At 41.2% G+C, this 16,633-nt stretch overlaps 1 protein-coding gene across 1 annotated transcript; it reads left to right on the top strand.

Moving 5' to 3' along the window:
- The first annotated feature begins 483 nt into the window (after positions 1-483).
- On the top strand, positions 484-16,568 carry ifih1 (interferon induced with helicase C domain 1). The gene is made up of 16 exons (XM_042494536.1): positions 484-993; positions 1,308-1,482; positions 1,611-1,727; positions 4,848-4,913; positions 7,219-7,436; positions 8,077-8,287; positions 9,345-9,562; positions 11,257-11,358; positions 11,458-11,581; positions 11,689-11,904; positions 13,067-13,323; positions 13,427-13,576; positions 13,727-13,888; positions 13,983-14,173; positions 14,292-14,385; positions 15,901-16,568. Exons 1-16 carry the CDS (start codon positions 559-561, stop codon positions 16,096-16,098), a joined length of 2,934 nt encoding a protein of 977 aa, XP_042350470.1. The 5' UTR covers positions 484-558; the 3' UTR covers positions 16,099-16,568.
- Positions 16,569-16,633: the final 65 nt, after the last annotated feature.

Genomic DNA, 16,633 nt, shown 5'->3' with positions numbered 1-16,633 from the left:
TAGCACATCTCAAGTCTTGGAATAAGCTTATGGTTTTAAATAGTTTATTCAACTTAAGAAGAGTCCATAAGAAAAATACAATAATTTAAAAACTGTTTTCACTCGATAGAAGGGGTTTTAAAAAAAACTATTAAAAACTAAAAAAAATTACTTAAAAAAAAATAATGTGAAAACATTTTAAGCTGTCAGACAAATGTAGTGCAGTAAAACTTACATTTTTTACCTCTGAGATGTAGTGGAGTAGAAGTATGAAGTTACATATAAGGGAATGCCCAAGTGCAGTACAAGTACCTCGAATTTGTACTAATGTAGGCTATAGTAATTGCGTCAATGTACAGCTGTATATGTTATAGTCAGTTGTAAAGACCTGCATATCATGTCCAAATACTGACATCTAGCGACCAGACAAATTCATTCATTCAGTTTGGAAGAAATGAAAGTGAAACAGTTTCGGTTTCCTTGCTACAGTGAATCATCATTTTTTGTTTTGCCAGTTGTTTGTATCTGCGCTGGAGCCAGACTACACGGTATACTGTGATCAGCGTTCAGTGAGTCGCGATGGCTTCAGAGGACGATGAAGTGAATGTGCGTCTGATTGAATGCTACAGACCGAGGCTGCGACAGTATATTGTTGTGGAGCGGGTTCTGGATTATGTGCATTTTATCGAAAAAGATCAAAAGGAGCAGATCAGACAAAAGGCGAGGACTCTAGGTAATTCATTGGCCACAGAGCATCTTATTTCCGCCGTCATTAAAAAGCCACACCAGCCTGGCTGGTTCAGGGCATTTGTTGACGCGTTGATACAGTCAGGATGTGCAGCTGCTGCGGAATACATGGAGGTCAATCCCCCCAGACCTGAAGAGGAGGCAGAGAATGATTACAATGTTAGACTTGTTCAGTTACTTTCCCCGAGTCTTCTGGATATGAATACTGAGGAAGTGCGCCTCGACTGTTTCTCTAAAGGCCTGCTCACCGAGGATGACTCTGAGATTGTGAGTACACTGTTGCAAAAGTGAGCTGTCACATCCACTGATTATGTTTTCATTATTTGGAATTGACCAGCTATGATCCAAGAGAGCAATGAATGTCTGAAACAATGCATTTACCGTAAATGTATGGTACAAATGGTCAACACGTATGAAAACAGCTTCAATGTGTGTATTTTTTAAGTTCTTGAAATCCTTAGTTCTAGTAGATGTGTTTGCAGCCATTGACCGCTAGATGGCAGACAAATGCACTTTTTGTAGAGCACTGTACTTTACTCTGATTGCATATTCCACATATTTTTACTACGCCCATGCTGTAGGTTAAAACTGAAACAGCAAACCACGGAAACAGGAATGGAGCCCGTGAACTTCTGCGATGTATCGTGAGAGGTCAAGCTGGATGGTTTTCAACATTTCTTGATGTTCTGCGCAAGACTGAACACAAGGACCTGTTGAACGAGCTGACTGGAGGATGCACTGACTGTGAGATGAAAGGTGACTAGACACACCTATTACAGGAAATGTCATTAATCAGTCTTGTGGCATAGAAAAAAAAGTTGGTTATCAACCATAAATACTGCTAAAGTGTGATTTATTTATTTATTTCTCTTTTTTTGACTCAGATGACAGTCTTCCTTCCCTAAAAGATGAACTTGCAGGAAGTGATGCTCCAGCAGCAGCTGAAAGCCCTGATAGCCCAATGGAGATCAGCATAACTGAGGGACCTCAGGATGGAGCAGGTCTTACAGAACATCTCTGCTCGACAATCAGTGAAAAAAATAAATATATGTGTGTGTGTGTGTGTGTGTACATTATATGTAACCTCCAGTCAGCTCGGTCAACAGGTCCTTGTGTTCAGTCTTGCGCAGAACATCAAGAAATGTTGAAAACCATCCAGCTTGACCTCTCACGATACATCGCAGAAGTTCACGGGCTCCACTCCTGTTTCCGTGGTTTGCTGTTTCAGTTTTTAAGTGGACCTATTGGTTCATTTTAAATAAATATTTATTACACACACTTGGTAGTGATGTTTCGAAGGGTTTAAAACGACTGTGGGTGGTGGGGAGTCCTCTGTGGAAGTATCTATGTACAAATTGTGGAGTAACGGCTGTATAAGTGATGGGTTTCAGATGCGGGGGCACATTGGGCGGCAGTGTTTCAAGCTTGGTCAGAGACATAAGTTGTGTGATTATACTTACTGTGTTGATTGGGACAATAAGGTGTGGTTACTCGGGGGGCTGAGGATGAGGGGGTCGGGGGGAGGTCAAGGCAGTCAGGGGGTTGTGGCGGCGGGGGGTCTTTGGCTGGGGGGTCCAGCGACGGGGTTTGGGTGTGATGGGTGGGGCGGCGGCGGGGGGGGTTATGGTGAGGTGTTCGCGTTTATGCAGTTCGTGGCCGGGGATGCTGTGGGGAGGGGAGGGGGTTTCGTAGGGATTGGTGGGTTGGTAGGGGGGAGGAGGTGGGAGGGGGGGAGGGGGGGGGGGGGGGGTGGGGAGGGGGGGGGCGCGGGGGGCGGGGGGGGGGGGGGGGGGGGGGGGGGGGGGAGGGGGGGGGGTGGGGGGGGGGGGCGGGGGGGGGGGGGGGGGGGGGGGGGGGGGGGGGGGGGGGGGGGGGAGGGGGGTTCGGAGGGGGCGGGGGATGGGGGTGGGGGTGGTGGGCGGGGGTGGGCGGTAGGGGTGAGTTGTGACGAGGGAGGGGGGTGGGGGGGGGGGGGGGGGGGGGGGGGTGGGGGGGGGGGGGGGGAGGGGGGGGGGGGAGGGGGGGGGGGTGGTGGGGGGGGGGGGGGGGGGGGTGGGGGGGGGGGGTGGGGGGGGGGATCCGGGGGGGGGGGGAGGGGGTGGGGGGGCGTGGGGGGGGGGCTTGGAGGGGGGGAGCCAGAGGGGGGTGGATGGGGGGGTATGGGGGGGGGGGTGGGGGGGGTGTGGGGTTGTGAGGGGGGAGGGAGGGTTGGGGAGGGGGGATGAGGGGGGGGGGGGGGGGGGGAAGGTGGGGGTGGGGGTGTGGGGGGGGTGGGGGGAGGAGGGAGGGGTGCGGGGGCGAGGTGGAGTCGGGGGGGAGGGAGGGGTGGGCGTTGGGGCGGGGGTGGGGGAGTGTGGGCATGGTGGAGTGAGGGCGGGGAGGTGGGTTTGTATCGGGGAATGGGAGGCGGGGGGGGGGAGGGGGGTGTGGCGGGGGTTGGGGTGCTGGGATAGAGGGTGGGAAGGATCGTGCGGGGGGGTAGATGTTTGGTGTGAGGTGGGTAGATGGTGGGATGGTGTCTTGAGTGGATAATGGTGGCGGGGGGGGTGGTTGGTGTGGGGGGGCGGGGGGGATGGGGGGGGGTGTCCTGGGGGTGGGGATTTGCGGAGGTGTTTGTGATTTATGTCGACAGCTTTACACGCGGTGATGGTTGCGTTTTCTTACTTTCTTTTTTCTCGTTAGGTTTTAGTTTTGTGTCCAAGACATAACTTTTTTTAATTTTATTTACTTTTTTTTTTTTTTTGTGTATTATTTCCGTTTGTTGTACTTTTTGTGTTTACCTTTACTGATTTTTTTTGGAATAAACTTCATAATTCTCCAAATTATCAAGTTTATTTCCTCCTAACATACCCCCACCTTAAAAATGGAGCATACATCATACTTGAATAAAAACAAAGGCTATAAATGGAGTGAGGGAAAAGTGAAAGTTGACAAATTTAAAAAAAAAAAAAAAAAAAAAACCTCAAGTAAGTGCAGATACTCCTGAAAAAAACTATAGTTTTTTTTTATACCACTGATGCATAACAATAACAATAGAGGATAACTGATAAACTAATTTAAACTAATCGTGGGCACAATGGCTGCAGTGTAAACAAGCAATTTCAAGAGCAAATTAGTTAGATTATCAACGGAGATGAAATTTACAAAAATTGTAGGAACTTTTCATATGATTCTTTGTACTTTTTTTACCAGTCATACATTTTTAATAGGCTTCTTTTTGACAAATTCAGTGTTTTCCTCTCCTTTAAATGTATCTGTTGTTCTGTCAGTTCTTCGGTTGTTTAACTGTATAGTTGTACTCTAAAGCAGAACGAGGCCGTTTATCAGAGTGACGGCTTTGTAAATATAGCCTGTGTTCAGGCCCTAACCATGAGCTTATCCTGCCAGAGCAGTTTCTGTCTTAAAAGATAAGCTATAATTTAAAAATAACAATTTGATCTACTATACTGCACAGAAAGAAACCCCTTCTTAAACCCCTTAAAGTCAAGAAGGCCTGAGGTGCCCAGTACAGCAGCTCATCTGGTAGAGCGGGCACCCCATGTACAAGGCAGCCCCTGTGAGTCTGACCTCAGCCCGTTGCTGCATGTCTTTCAATAAAGCTAAAAAAGCTGAAAAAAATCTAAATTTAAAATAAAATTTAAAAAATCAAGAAGGTCTTGCGACACCATGTGAAGCTTTGGGGACACCTAGTCGGGCCTGGTAGCCCCAGTTTGGGAACCAGTGCATGAAAACACAAGCTTATAAAGTATGCATGGCTGTTTAAAAACATAATACAAAGAGCTGTATAAAAAGCTAAAAATTAATCCAGTCGTTTATTAATTGTTCTGTCCTGTCATTGTACTGCATTGAATATAATATGAAATATCCATATAGTATGCCTCTTAGTCAGTGGTCGTCAGTTTACTAAATGATAGAAAAGGGGTCCCATAAAGCAAAGGGTTGGTGTACCTTCTCACTTATCCTGAGTAGTGTCTGTCCATGTAGATCACTTTCAATTTTATGTGCAAAAGTTGCTGGTTGCTGGTACTCCCAGCACAGTGAACACAATTTGTAGCCTTTCTCGACTGTGATTTTTATATATTGTTCCTTTATGTCTTTTTGCTTTCTTTATATCTTTTTAGACCTGTACGAAGGAGCGAGCCCTAAACCCAGACAACGGGCAAACAGCTTGGAGCCCACACGCCCAGGTAGGACTGATTCACCTTCACTCACCCTTGATACTGTCAGTGTTCACATATTCAAAGTAATCTAAGAAACCCGTTCTGGTTCTGGTCCCAGTAGACCACACATGAAAACCAAACTCAAGTCATAGTGAAGGAATGTCCGCTGGATGTGCAGATATACACCCTATAGTAACATAAAGACAGAGTGCGTTTGGAACGTGTTGCAAGTGGAACATTTCTTCCTGCTCGACATCAAAGAATATGATCCATGTGTGTACCATGATGAACCACATAGAGGTCAGAGAGGACAGAGCGGAGCCAGCGCTTCAAATGAAAACCACATGCTGACTCTGTAAAGTAACGTAAAGAAAAAGTTTAATTCAAGTTGTGTAAAGTGGGGAATATATCAGCCTCATTTTGTTCGATTATTTCAAAAGCTACTGCATCATGTCTCTCTGACATTGCATTCACATAATAAACATTTGCTCTCGGGATAATCAACCCAGAGCAGAGACGTGGCACATAAGGAGAGGCACGAGGACTAATGAGACACTGGAAACAATTATATGATATGAATTAACAGAGGAAGTGTCTTTATTTTCTTAATATTAGGTTACAGTACAGTTTGGCTCACTAATGTGAATAATGCCACAAAACTGACTGGCTGGCCAGAGTGCAGTTTACATAGAAATGTTTAAACATAAAATGATTTGACCAGACTGAGAAACAAGTTGTACATGCAGAATTATTTGTGGTTCTTCAGAAATTAATTTCATGACTAAACTGAATCAGACTGAAAAATAAGCCTGTGGGTCTTCTGTTCTTATTGTAACATCATTAAACGCAGCTGTTTGTTGACTTTCCTGCTCTAATAAGTTTAGCGTGTGGGAACAGCTCGTAAAATTCAGGGGGCCAAACAGACCACTCTGTTTACTTCTTTTTGTTGTTAAAGCTCTATCTCTCCATCGGCACAGATGTGTATGTACTTCCATGTTGATGCTTGAAACAGCACCCTAACCTCTGGCATACCACGTCTGAGAGGGAAAATTAAAACTTTCAGGGGGTTTGAACTCATAAGTAGGGGAAATGTGGAACTTCGCGTTGAAGGTAGCCGGGGGGTGTGGGCACATGAATATCGTGCATAGTGTCTTACTCATGTATGTTTTATCTCCTGCCTAGACAGAACAAATGAGTCATAGCGTGCCAGAGACTTTAAGTCTGACTGAAATGGATCATAATAATTCTTCTGTCCTTGCAAACAGGAATAAAACACAATGCTGCCACAGTAGACCTTGAGAATGGGAAAATATTATTAGAATGGCATGTGATGAAATGATCCAAGCAGCGTGAGAAAATCTAAATGATTGATCAATACAAGCAGATGTAAGCATGCAGAGAAACTGCCCCAAATCATCCTTTCAATGTGACTTTGTGTTTTAATAGTTTTTGTTATGGTAACAATGACAGATCAAGCAAAAATGGTACAAAAGTGCCTCTCAATAGTCATTTCTTTGTCTTATAAGAAATAAATTATCTTCTTGTTTGAGATGACTTAATTCCTACCTGTTTCCTAACTACACCTGGGAGAAATAAGGAAAAAAGAATAAATCAGCAGGAGTTATTTTGCTGTGCTCATAGGTTTCTCGAGAGAGACAAGTTTGAGCACAGATAAAGTACTCAGTTGAGGCATTAATTTGATCACTTTGATTCATTTGAGCAGATTCTTTCAGGTAAATAAAGATCAGATCCTGAATGAGGATCAGGCTGAGACAAGAGAATGGCTGTCTCTCAAGAATTAATTTTAAGAAGAATGAAAAAATGGTCAAAATCTCATATTGATGTTAAATTGAGTTCAGTTATTGGACTAACAATGAAAGTAGGGTTAAAGTATAGTTGTAAATTATTTAGGTTCTTGTTAACAATTTTCCAAAAGGGAATGGACATAATAAAGAATACATTATGAAAAAGCATTGCATTACATTAAAAGGAAAACAAAGAATATAGACCAATAAGGTGTAGGATGAAGCTCAAGCTTATTTTACCTTCCCTTTTCACTTAACATGTTCTCATAAGTAACTCAGTCAATACTAGGTTTAGTCTGAATGCTCAGTGTAAATGTTTTAAATGTAAAACATATTCCATGAATTTAGTGCACATGCATACAGTATGTTTTGCATTTTAATGGCAGTTTTAAGAAAACTCTCTACCACAGGACCAAAACCCCAAACAATGACAAGGACAATCGTTTCCTGCTGGTCATGCCTGTAATTGTGGGTTGCTGACACCGACAGTAAGTTCTGTTTATCTGATCCTCTGCTCTGCATTACAGATCTGGTAGCAGCAGCCAGAAGCCCAGGAAAAGAAGAAATTGTTCTTCGAGATTATCAGATGGCTGTCGCTAGACCTGCCTTAGAGGGGGAAAACATCATCATATGCCTCCCGACAGGAAGTGGTAAAACCAGAGTTGCAGTTTATATTACCAAAAACCATCTGGACCACAGGAGGGCTGAGGGGCGTTCAGGGAAAGTGGTTGTCCTGGTGAATAAGGTACAAAAGCCCAAGTCTAGTATACCTGACTTATGCCTGTGCACTATTATGTTGACCTACTTTTGTCCTGCTAAAATCCGAAGAAAGCATTCTATCTTTCTGTCAATTTGCAGATGTGGGTCAGCTCACCACAAATTACATGCCATAGGTTTTAGATATTTCCCTGCACTTTGGTACTATCTGGCATGTGTGTGATTTGCTCTGCGCTGCAGAAGACCACATTTACTCCTTTTTGGATTAAAGGATTTCCAGCCCTAAACTACTCTGTTAAGTTTCAAAACTGCTTGGGAAATAGTGATTGCATGTGACTGCAACTGAATATAGTGATTATTTCAACAGAACAGAACAAAAACTTACCTAATCCTGTTTCTGAAACAAAAAGGGCGTGTCTCATCCTGATCTTTTAACAACATGTTACAAAAATCTCCTAAACCATGGCTCGACTAATGTAGTCAACAAAGTTGTAACAGCAGTAATTGTGATCATAAACAAACATACCCTCAAATCATCAACAGCTCTGTAGTAATACAAACAATGCAGGTATTTCTTCATTTTTGTTAAAACGAGGTATATTTCTGTTGAACTTCCTGACTTTGTAGCATCAACATCATAAAAGTGAATGTGCTCGGGTTTTCTGCAGGTTCCCCTCGTTGAGCAGCATTATTCCGCAGAGTTCTTGCCGTATTTGAAGCAATCGTATAAAGTGGAGAGAGTCAGCGGAGACTGCCAGCTGAAAATCTCTTTCACAGAGATCGTGAAGAAAAATGATGTCATCATTTGCACAGCCCAGATCCTTGAGAATTACTTGGAGAGGTCTAACACAGGAGAGGATGAAGGAGTGAACTTGAGCGGTATGATTTTTTACAAAAACTCATAGAATTCAACACAAGAATGTATATAACTTTTCCTTTTTAGTGAATTTGATCACCACTCAAAAGCAAATCAGCATTTAAAATAAGGTCACAACAACAACAACATAAAAAAAGGCTTCCTAAAACCTTGAGTTAAAAATCTGTCCAGGCTTAAACCACAGACACTGACAGGTTTTGGAATAGAAAGCCACCCGGAGGACTCATAACATCTCCCCTGATGATACCTGACAGGATCTTGTCAAAGTCTTCCGGCTCTGCTGTTCACTCTTGTTGGCACTCACCAGTCCAAGGTGGAATAGCCACCTCAGTGGAACATATGCTGTTTGTTGAAATGCCTGAGAGCGTGTCCTTTTTTTTCTCTTTTTTTTCCCTATCCCCTGCCTTCCAGGCCACACGTCTGTTCAAGCCATCAGTGTGTGGCTGATCAAATTCTCATGAGAGCTTCTATCACCCACAGTACATCAAGCTGCCACTCCTCCATACTCTTTTTTTTTTCCTCTCCGGGGACACATTTGTATCACTCTGGTTAAACTTGTACGTGTGAATGATTAAAATTCACCTCACTCACTCACACTTGTGTAAAATGCAAAAATAAGAAAAGCTATTTTTGAAGTTTTCCAGCATATGTTATTGTGTGGCTTAAACTGCTGCGTCAGGTTCCTAGAAAAGTGCTGGTTTGTGTGGGAGGATCTCTCATACAGAAAGATGTTATAATCTGTGCGAAAAAAGTCACCTCTATTTATTTAAGAAACACAAATAAATGACGTATAAATAGCACTGCTTGGTTGACAAAATTGTAGTCCCTCCATGATAATGTTACAGTGAGAGATGCAGAAGTGTAAATTGTTTTAACAAAGGAAGCAGTAATCTCACTAAACAATATTCTGCCAAAGAAAAACACTCAAAAATTCCACTCTTTGTAATTCTCCTTTACTTTTCCTTTCTCCTGTTACTTTTTTACAAACTGAAGACTGCTTTGGGTCACATACTGTACAGTACATTAATTTATATGTTTGGGTGTCTTCTCTTCATGTAGATCTGACACTGATCGTAATAGATGAGTGTCACCACACTCAGAAAGGAGAAGTCTACAACCACATAATGATGCGCTACCTTAAGCAGAAGCACAAGAACAGGAGGCTGAAGAAGGAGCAGAAGGAGGCCGTGCACCTCCCTCAGATCCTCGGCCTGACTGCTTCACCAGGGGTCGGGAAAGCCACGGTACTGGTGAAAGCTGAGGAGCACATACTGCGTGTAAGTATCATGTTCAGCTTCCAGCCCACACCTACGTAGACAAAAGCACATATTAGCTACACTTGACAATTTATTGTAATCCACTTTATAAAAGCACCAGACACTATTAGGGTTGAGCCAGTGTAAAGAGTTTGAAACCAGTTTGATATTGAGAGCTAGATTGGACCGGTATACTGAATCTTACATACATGGCTCAGGCAGCCGCTTCAGAGTGGAACATAAAGATACCCTGTCCTAACAGCAAACAAGCGTTCAACTATTATCACATCGCATTACTTAACGTCAGAGCTCTCTGTCCACACTGAATACATTAAATATGCACCTCATCACATGTAAAAAAAACACATAGCTGTCAGCTGCTGCGGATCAGACTAGAGAGGATACCCACTTAAAAGATGGGCGAGTAGCCTTAAGTTTGTGAAGTTACTTTTTTCAAACAGAAAACATATACATTTTATATTGTGATATTTACTTGAGTTTCACATAAATATAGTCAACAGCAAGTCACCTAGCTTGTTATTAGTGTTGACAATTTACCTTGAACTTTCAGCTCCCCGGTGAACTACCTCAGGACAGCTGCTAACCATGTTGTTGTTGTTTTTTTGTAGTGATAGGCATTTTGTGGGTAATTCCTTAATTCAGCTTCAAGAATTAGCCGCTCTCTGTCCATTTTGGTGCTTTCAAAGCGTGCACCAGGCAACTCTAAACACAGTGCTACTGCCTGCTTGCAGCCAGTTAGGACGCCTCTTCTCAAATCCAGAATGTTTCCATATTTGTGCAGTTTTAATTTTCATAAGAGAATAACTTGGCCATGTCTCCTCTCGTCACCCCAACACCTTAACGTTCAAGTGAAAAAACACTGCATGTGCAGCTCTGCCCCTCCCACTTCTACTGAAACTTGATCTGATTCATGTTGCCTCCACCTCCTGTCAGAGACTTGTGGCTCTGTTAATCTGTTTATAAACAAGTACAGAAATGAATCACATTGGTATATTGTTTATTATAATGCAATACAAGTTGGATTTAGCACCATCGGCCATCAGCACAGGTTGCTGATATAGGCTGCGTTATTTTGCCAGTCATAATGGCAAATGTCAGTTCAGCCAGTCTCCATCCAGTCAAACCAGTTTAAGCTCATACACTCGACAGGATCAGCAAAACAGGAAATCAACCTCACTAGAGATTACGGCTTTAAAAATCACGGAAGAGATGAATTACCCTCTTTTGTGGATACGCTTAACAAAAGTCAAGCTTTAAAAAAGTAATGATTAGATTAGATATATTTTAAATGGTTGCTTCAGTTGTGTACACACCAATTCACCGCACCATAAACATAATTTTCTTTGTTTCAGTTTCACTTTTTCGTCTTTTGTTTCCATGTAAACCCTGCCCCAGTTTCTCCCTGTTCATCCAGCCAAGCTGTTTCCAATGTTCCACACACACATACACACACATACACACACACACACACACACACACACACACACACACACACACACACACACACACACACATACACACACACCAGCCATAAAGTTTCCTACATCCACAAAACTCAAAATTAAAAACAGCTTTTTGGCTTTAGCTCTGTGTCTGACATGCAGACATTTAGTAGAAATAGTGTGTTTCACTGAGATGGAAATGTCTGATTTTGATAAATTCCAACCATATAAATCTGTGTGTCTCTTTCATAGATTTGTGCAAACCTGGATGCTTCCAAAATCATGACAGGGAGCCTAGGGGAATACAAAAAGGAACCAAGGAAAATCATTGAAATCGTTGAAGACAGAAAAGAGGTATTTACTCAAAAACTAGACATGGCCTCATGGTTGCTTTTTGCTACCTTCTCTCTAAGGAATGGCATTAAGCGTTTAATATGTTTGTATCTTTTTCAGGATCCCTTTGGTGATGTAATCAAGAACATCATGAATGCCATTCATGCTCATGCCGAGCTGAGCCCAACTTCTGACCTTGGCTCTCAGAATTATGAACAGTGGGTTATTCAAAAAGAGCGAATAGGTGAGAGCAATTTTTATGCTCATCTTCAGGGATAGTTTATCCCGCTTCAGCTTTGAAAGAAATTACCTGGTGTCTTGAAACTAAAAAGTTGCCTCAATCAATTTTAGCTGCAACAGAGGAGGATCAGAAAGTGCGGGTTTGCGCAGAGCACCTTCGACAGTACAGTGAGGGCCTGAATCTCTGCAACACCATTCGCATGCGTGATGCTTTCAATTTCCTGAACAAATACCACGAGGAGGAGATAAAGAAAAAGAAAACACCAGACGGGGAGCAGACCATACAAATCACAGCTACTGAGAGATTCCTCTTCAATTTGTTTAAAGGTATTGTAGTGCTGGAAAACAGCCCCATTGACCTGATATCAATACTTTAGATGTGTTGTAGCATTTTAACCCAGTAGTTTGACATTTTGACAAAAAAGCTTATTTGCTTTCTTACCAAGAGTTAGATAGAAGATCCAAACCACTCTCACATCTGTTAATATAGTTGTTGCTTAGCGAAGCATAAAGACTGGAAAAAGAGTTGTAAAACCAGTTGTGGTTTCATGGGTAACTTCCTGAATTCTTCATCGATTGCCTAATGCAACGGTAATAACTACTTAATTTCAGGAGGCCCCTGTGCAACCACACTTGTCTTTTTTTCTTTTTTTTTTGTGTGTACAGATTACAGGCAAACTTCATTGCCCAAATGATCATTTGTATATCAGTTACTCACTGAAGAAAACTTTGTTTGTCTTAAATGCCTCCACGGTGAGTGAAGAATCCGAAAAGGGCCATAGGGGATCACAGCAAAACCAGATAAAAACATACATTTAAAAACTCACAGAACTCATGAAATATAATAAGCCTTATTTAACCAGTTGTATGCTCAGTAATTCCTGAACATGCACATTTGCAAAACCCTTAATATTTAAAATACTTTAAAATACTACTTTAACTTACATAAACAGTTCAGGTTTGCTACTCATTCGTGTCTGTTAATGTGAACGTTTTTCAAATCGTAAAGTTTTAGGAAAAAATTCACATTTGAGCACTGAGCGTTGACTGGATAAATGAAGCTTGGATTATATTGCATGCATTGTGAGAGAGTTTGTCAATCAATGTTTTCATTTAGTTTTGCTGTTAAACGTGAACCCCCTCTGACTTTCATTTACCATGAATTTTCTCTGTTTTCGGATTGTTAGTTCACTGTGGAGGCATGTGAGAAGAACGGGTTACTTCAAAAATAGAAGATATAACATGTCAGTTTTGGTAAGCTTTAGATGTGATGGGAAGAAGATTTGACCAGCTTCATCCCCTTTCTTCTAGTCTTTTAAACTTACTGGCTATGAGCTGTAGTGGTATATGTACCAGACAGACATTAGAATTGTATCTATCTTCTTAACAAGAAAGTGAATTAATGCTTTGCTCAAAATGTTGAACTGTTTCTTTAACCTCTAAAATATTACAAAAAGTTGACCGCAGTTCATTGTCATCACTCTTGCAGACAACAAGAAGGAGCTGGAGAGGCTCGCAGAGCATTCAGAGTATGAAAATGACAGCCTGGCAAAACTAAGAAGCAAAATTCTTTATGAGTTCAGCAGCAGGGAGGAGGCCAGAGGGATCATTTTCACCAAAACACGTCGCAGCGCTATTGCTCTTAGTCAGTGGATTCAGGAAAACCCCAAGTTTGCTGACATTGGCGTGAAAGCCTCACATGTGATTGGAGGAGGAGACCAGAGTGTTGTTAAACCTATGACATCGGTGAGTGCTCATCCAACAAACTGCAGCACATTTGCTTCAAGCATCCTAACACCTCAAATCCAACTCATACTTAACCTTCTCGTTACAAATTTGTGTTAATCAGGCGGAGCAAAGGGACGTACTGAACAAGTTTCACAAGGGCAAAGTCAACTTGCTGATTGCTACCACAGTGGCAGAGGAAGGTTTGGATATAGCAGCGTGCAATTTCGTTATCCGATACGGCCTTGTGACCAATGAGATCGCTATGATTCAGGTCAGTGACGTCAGTCATTAAATGTGTAATGACGTGTATAAACAGTTATCACTTCTATGTCCACTAATAAAGGCACCATGATACATTTGTATTAAAGTAAAATAAAAGTAAAAAGTGGTTGCTTATTGACTCTGTCTTTACCTTTTGCAGGCCCGAGGCAGAGCAAGAGCTGAGGACAGCAGTTACTCTCTGGTCGATGTGAAGAACTCTGGTGTGGCTGAGAAGGAGTGTGTCAATGAGTACCGCATTAACATGATGAACAAAGCCATTGACAAAATCAGAGCCTTAGATCAAGCAGACTATGACAAACGGGTATGTTCACTTCAAAAAACACTTAAACTGAAACCAACATTGCCATGTAAAAAAAATTGCTGTGATGTTTTTTTGTTTTTTTTTATTTCATCAGATCTTAGAGTTTCAGATGCAGGCTATAATGGAGGAGAAGGTGAGAATAACAAAGAAGAAGCAGAAAAAAATGCAGGATGAGAAGGGTGAAGTGAAGTTTAGCTGCAGAAGCTGCAACAAACATGTCTGCACCGGCGAGGACATCCAGATCATCGAAAAAATGCACAGAGTCAACGTCACGACACAGTTCAGGTACAAATTACAGTTTATTTGATTTTTGCATTATTCTGTGATGTATAAACTGTGTGCCAGGATTTCAATTAGCAAATGTGTCCAAAAGCAACTCAAATATTGACCCTTTTCTTCACAGTAAACTTTTCATTCTGAGAGAAAACCCTTCTCTTCAAGAGCGGCTTCTGGACTATGAGACCAATTACCTCATAGCATGCAAAGAATGCGGGCAGGTAAATGTATATAATAACGTTGGCTGTTTTGAAGTTGGACATTTTGGTAAATACACTTACTTGCTTTTTCTTGCTGAAGGTTTGATAAGAGTTTTGCTACCACTTTTATATCTGTCCACTAATATAAAGCTGCATGCATCATGGCAACATTCAGAGGGACTAGTTTCTGTATTGATGTACCGCTCTCTTCTTGAAAGCACACTTCACCTGCAAAATAACCATTTGTTTGTCAGTTATTCATCACGTTACTTTAATTGTAAAGAAAACTTTATTTTTTTCTACATCTCTCCGTGGGCAACGGAGAATCAAAAAAGCCAAACAGTCTTCGTGAAGTGAAGTCATTAGGGGACCGCATTTAACAGCGACAAAACTATATCAAAGCATCCATTTATAAACTTTCACAACTCTTACTGTATAATCCAGCTCTTATTTATCAGTTATATACATTATAATTCCCAAACTCAAGCATTTTCACTAAAATGTTACAATATAAAACACTTCTGCTTAAAAGTAGCACACCCTTAACGTGCCTTAACACACGCATGCGTATGAGCTCAGCTGCTCATAGTTCAGCTGCCGTGCATCAGACTGTTTGTACTGACATGTTTTAAACAGTAAGGATTTAGTGAAATGCATGTGTTCTAAAGTACTGAGCATATGAATGGACAGATGAGGCTTGGATTTTATTGCATGAATTGTGAGTTCCTAAACTCATGTTTTGATATAGTTGTGCTGTTGTTTTTGGAATCTCAGTTCATCATGGAGGCATGCAGGAAAAACAGTGTTTTCTTCACAAATTCAAGGCAACATGTTGTTAGTAATTGATATACAAATGGTCATTTTTTGGGTGAAGTACTCCTTGAAACACAATGAGAGAAAAGTGGGAAATAAGACTAGTCATCAACACTTAACTAAGTTATTTAGAAAGCGTGAGTTAATTAGATCTTTACTTCAAATATGCCAAATAAAAGAAAATAAAGGAAAATAAATAAAATTAAAAATAAGAAAAACAAAATCAGAATGCCTATTGGACATATGCAGTAAACAGCATAAGTATGAAGTGAATACTTGTTAAATCCTACCGCCTTTTTTCTCAGTTTTATAAAAAAAAAAAAATCCCAAAGCATTGTTTTGAAATACTGAGTCATTATTTCGCAACGCAAAGTAATTTTCAAAACGTTTTTGATTACTTTGTAATACAAAGTAATCAAAAACGTTTCTCTACATAACGTTTCTCTACATAATGACATAACGGGCTTTTTTTTTTCATCAAACTGACGGACATGTGCTTCCATTGTTTTAATGATCACCAGATTATTCCATATTGTTTTATTTAAGGCCATGACTGCCACATGTACTCATTTTCTGGTTATTCTTCACTCAACTTATTTTTTTTCAGCTGGGGGCACAGATGGCATTAATTTTGTCACTGAACAAGCCTTTGCTCACTTCCTTGTAAAAACCTACGTGTGTTAGGTTTATTATCTTTTTCATGTGTTTATGTCTGATTTGCAGGGATGGGGTTCCATGATGCTTTACAAAGGCATTGATTGCCCCTGTCTCCACGTGAAAAACTTTGTGGTGACATACAATGGAAAGAAGATCAGCAAATGCACCAAGTGGAGTGAGCTCCCCATCAAGTTTCCTGCCTTTGACTACACTGAACATGCAGGTCGTGTGGCAGAGAGCTCAGATGATGAAGATGATGAATGAATCAAAACTGCTTCAAGTCACTCATAATCGCAAAAACATACATTTTTGTTGCATTCTTATCTTTCAACTTGCTCAGTATGAATCACTGTTCACACTGGTAAATGCGTGTTTATTCTGAGTGCTACAGTGCAACAATATCTGGAATCATTAATGGCGGTGGATTTAAGTGTGTTCCAAAGCATGCACAGTATTTTTATCATTTTAATAGGGGAAAGGTTTATTTCATCTTGTTTTGGGATGTTGGTGTATCGGATACCATTACATATTGAATTTACTGCAGTAATGATCATAAAAGTGTACATCACTGTTACAAAATGAACTGGGAAGAAGATTTTCCTCTCAAACTCCTGTGGTCTCATGAGATTGAAGCCACTGAGCCTGTGATAGCCCCTCAGAGCCCACCTGTCAACACACATGCAGACAAACAGGTGCTGGTGATTTTCCATTAAATCCAACTGTTGAGTCAGTCACTGATGCTATTTTTAGATGTATTTGTTAAGAATTGTTATGCATACAAATAGACACTCGAATTTCT

The sequence above is a fragment of the Plectropomus leopardus genome, chromosome 10 (assembly GCF_008729295.1).
Source record: "Plectropomus leopardus isolate mb chromosome 10, YSFRI_Pleo_2.0, whole genome shotgun sequence".
Lineage (NCBI taxonomy): Eukaryota > Metazoa > Chordata > Actinopteri > Perciformes > Serranidae > Plectropomus > Plectropomus leopardus.
This window is presented reverse-complemented; position numbering and strand designations above follow the sequence as displayed.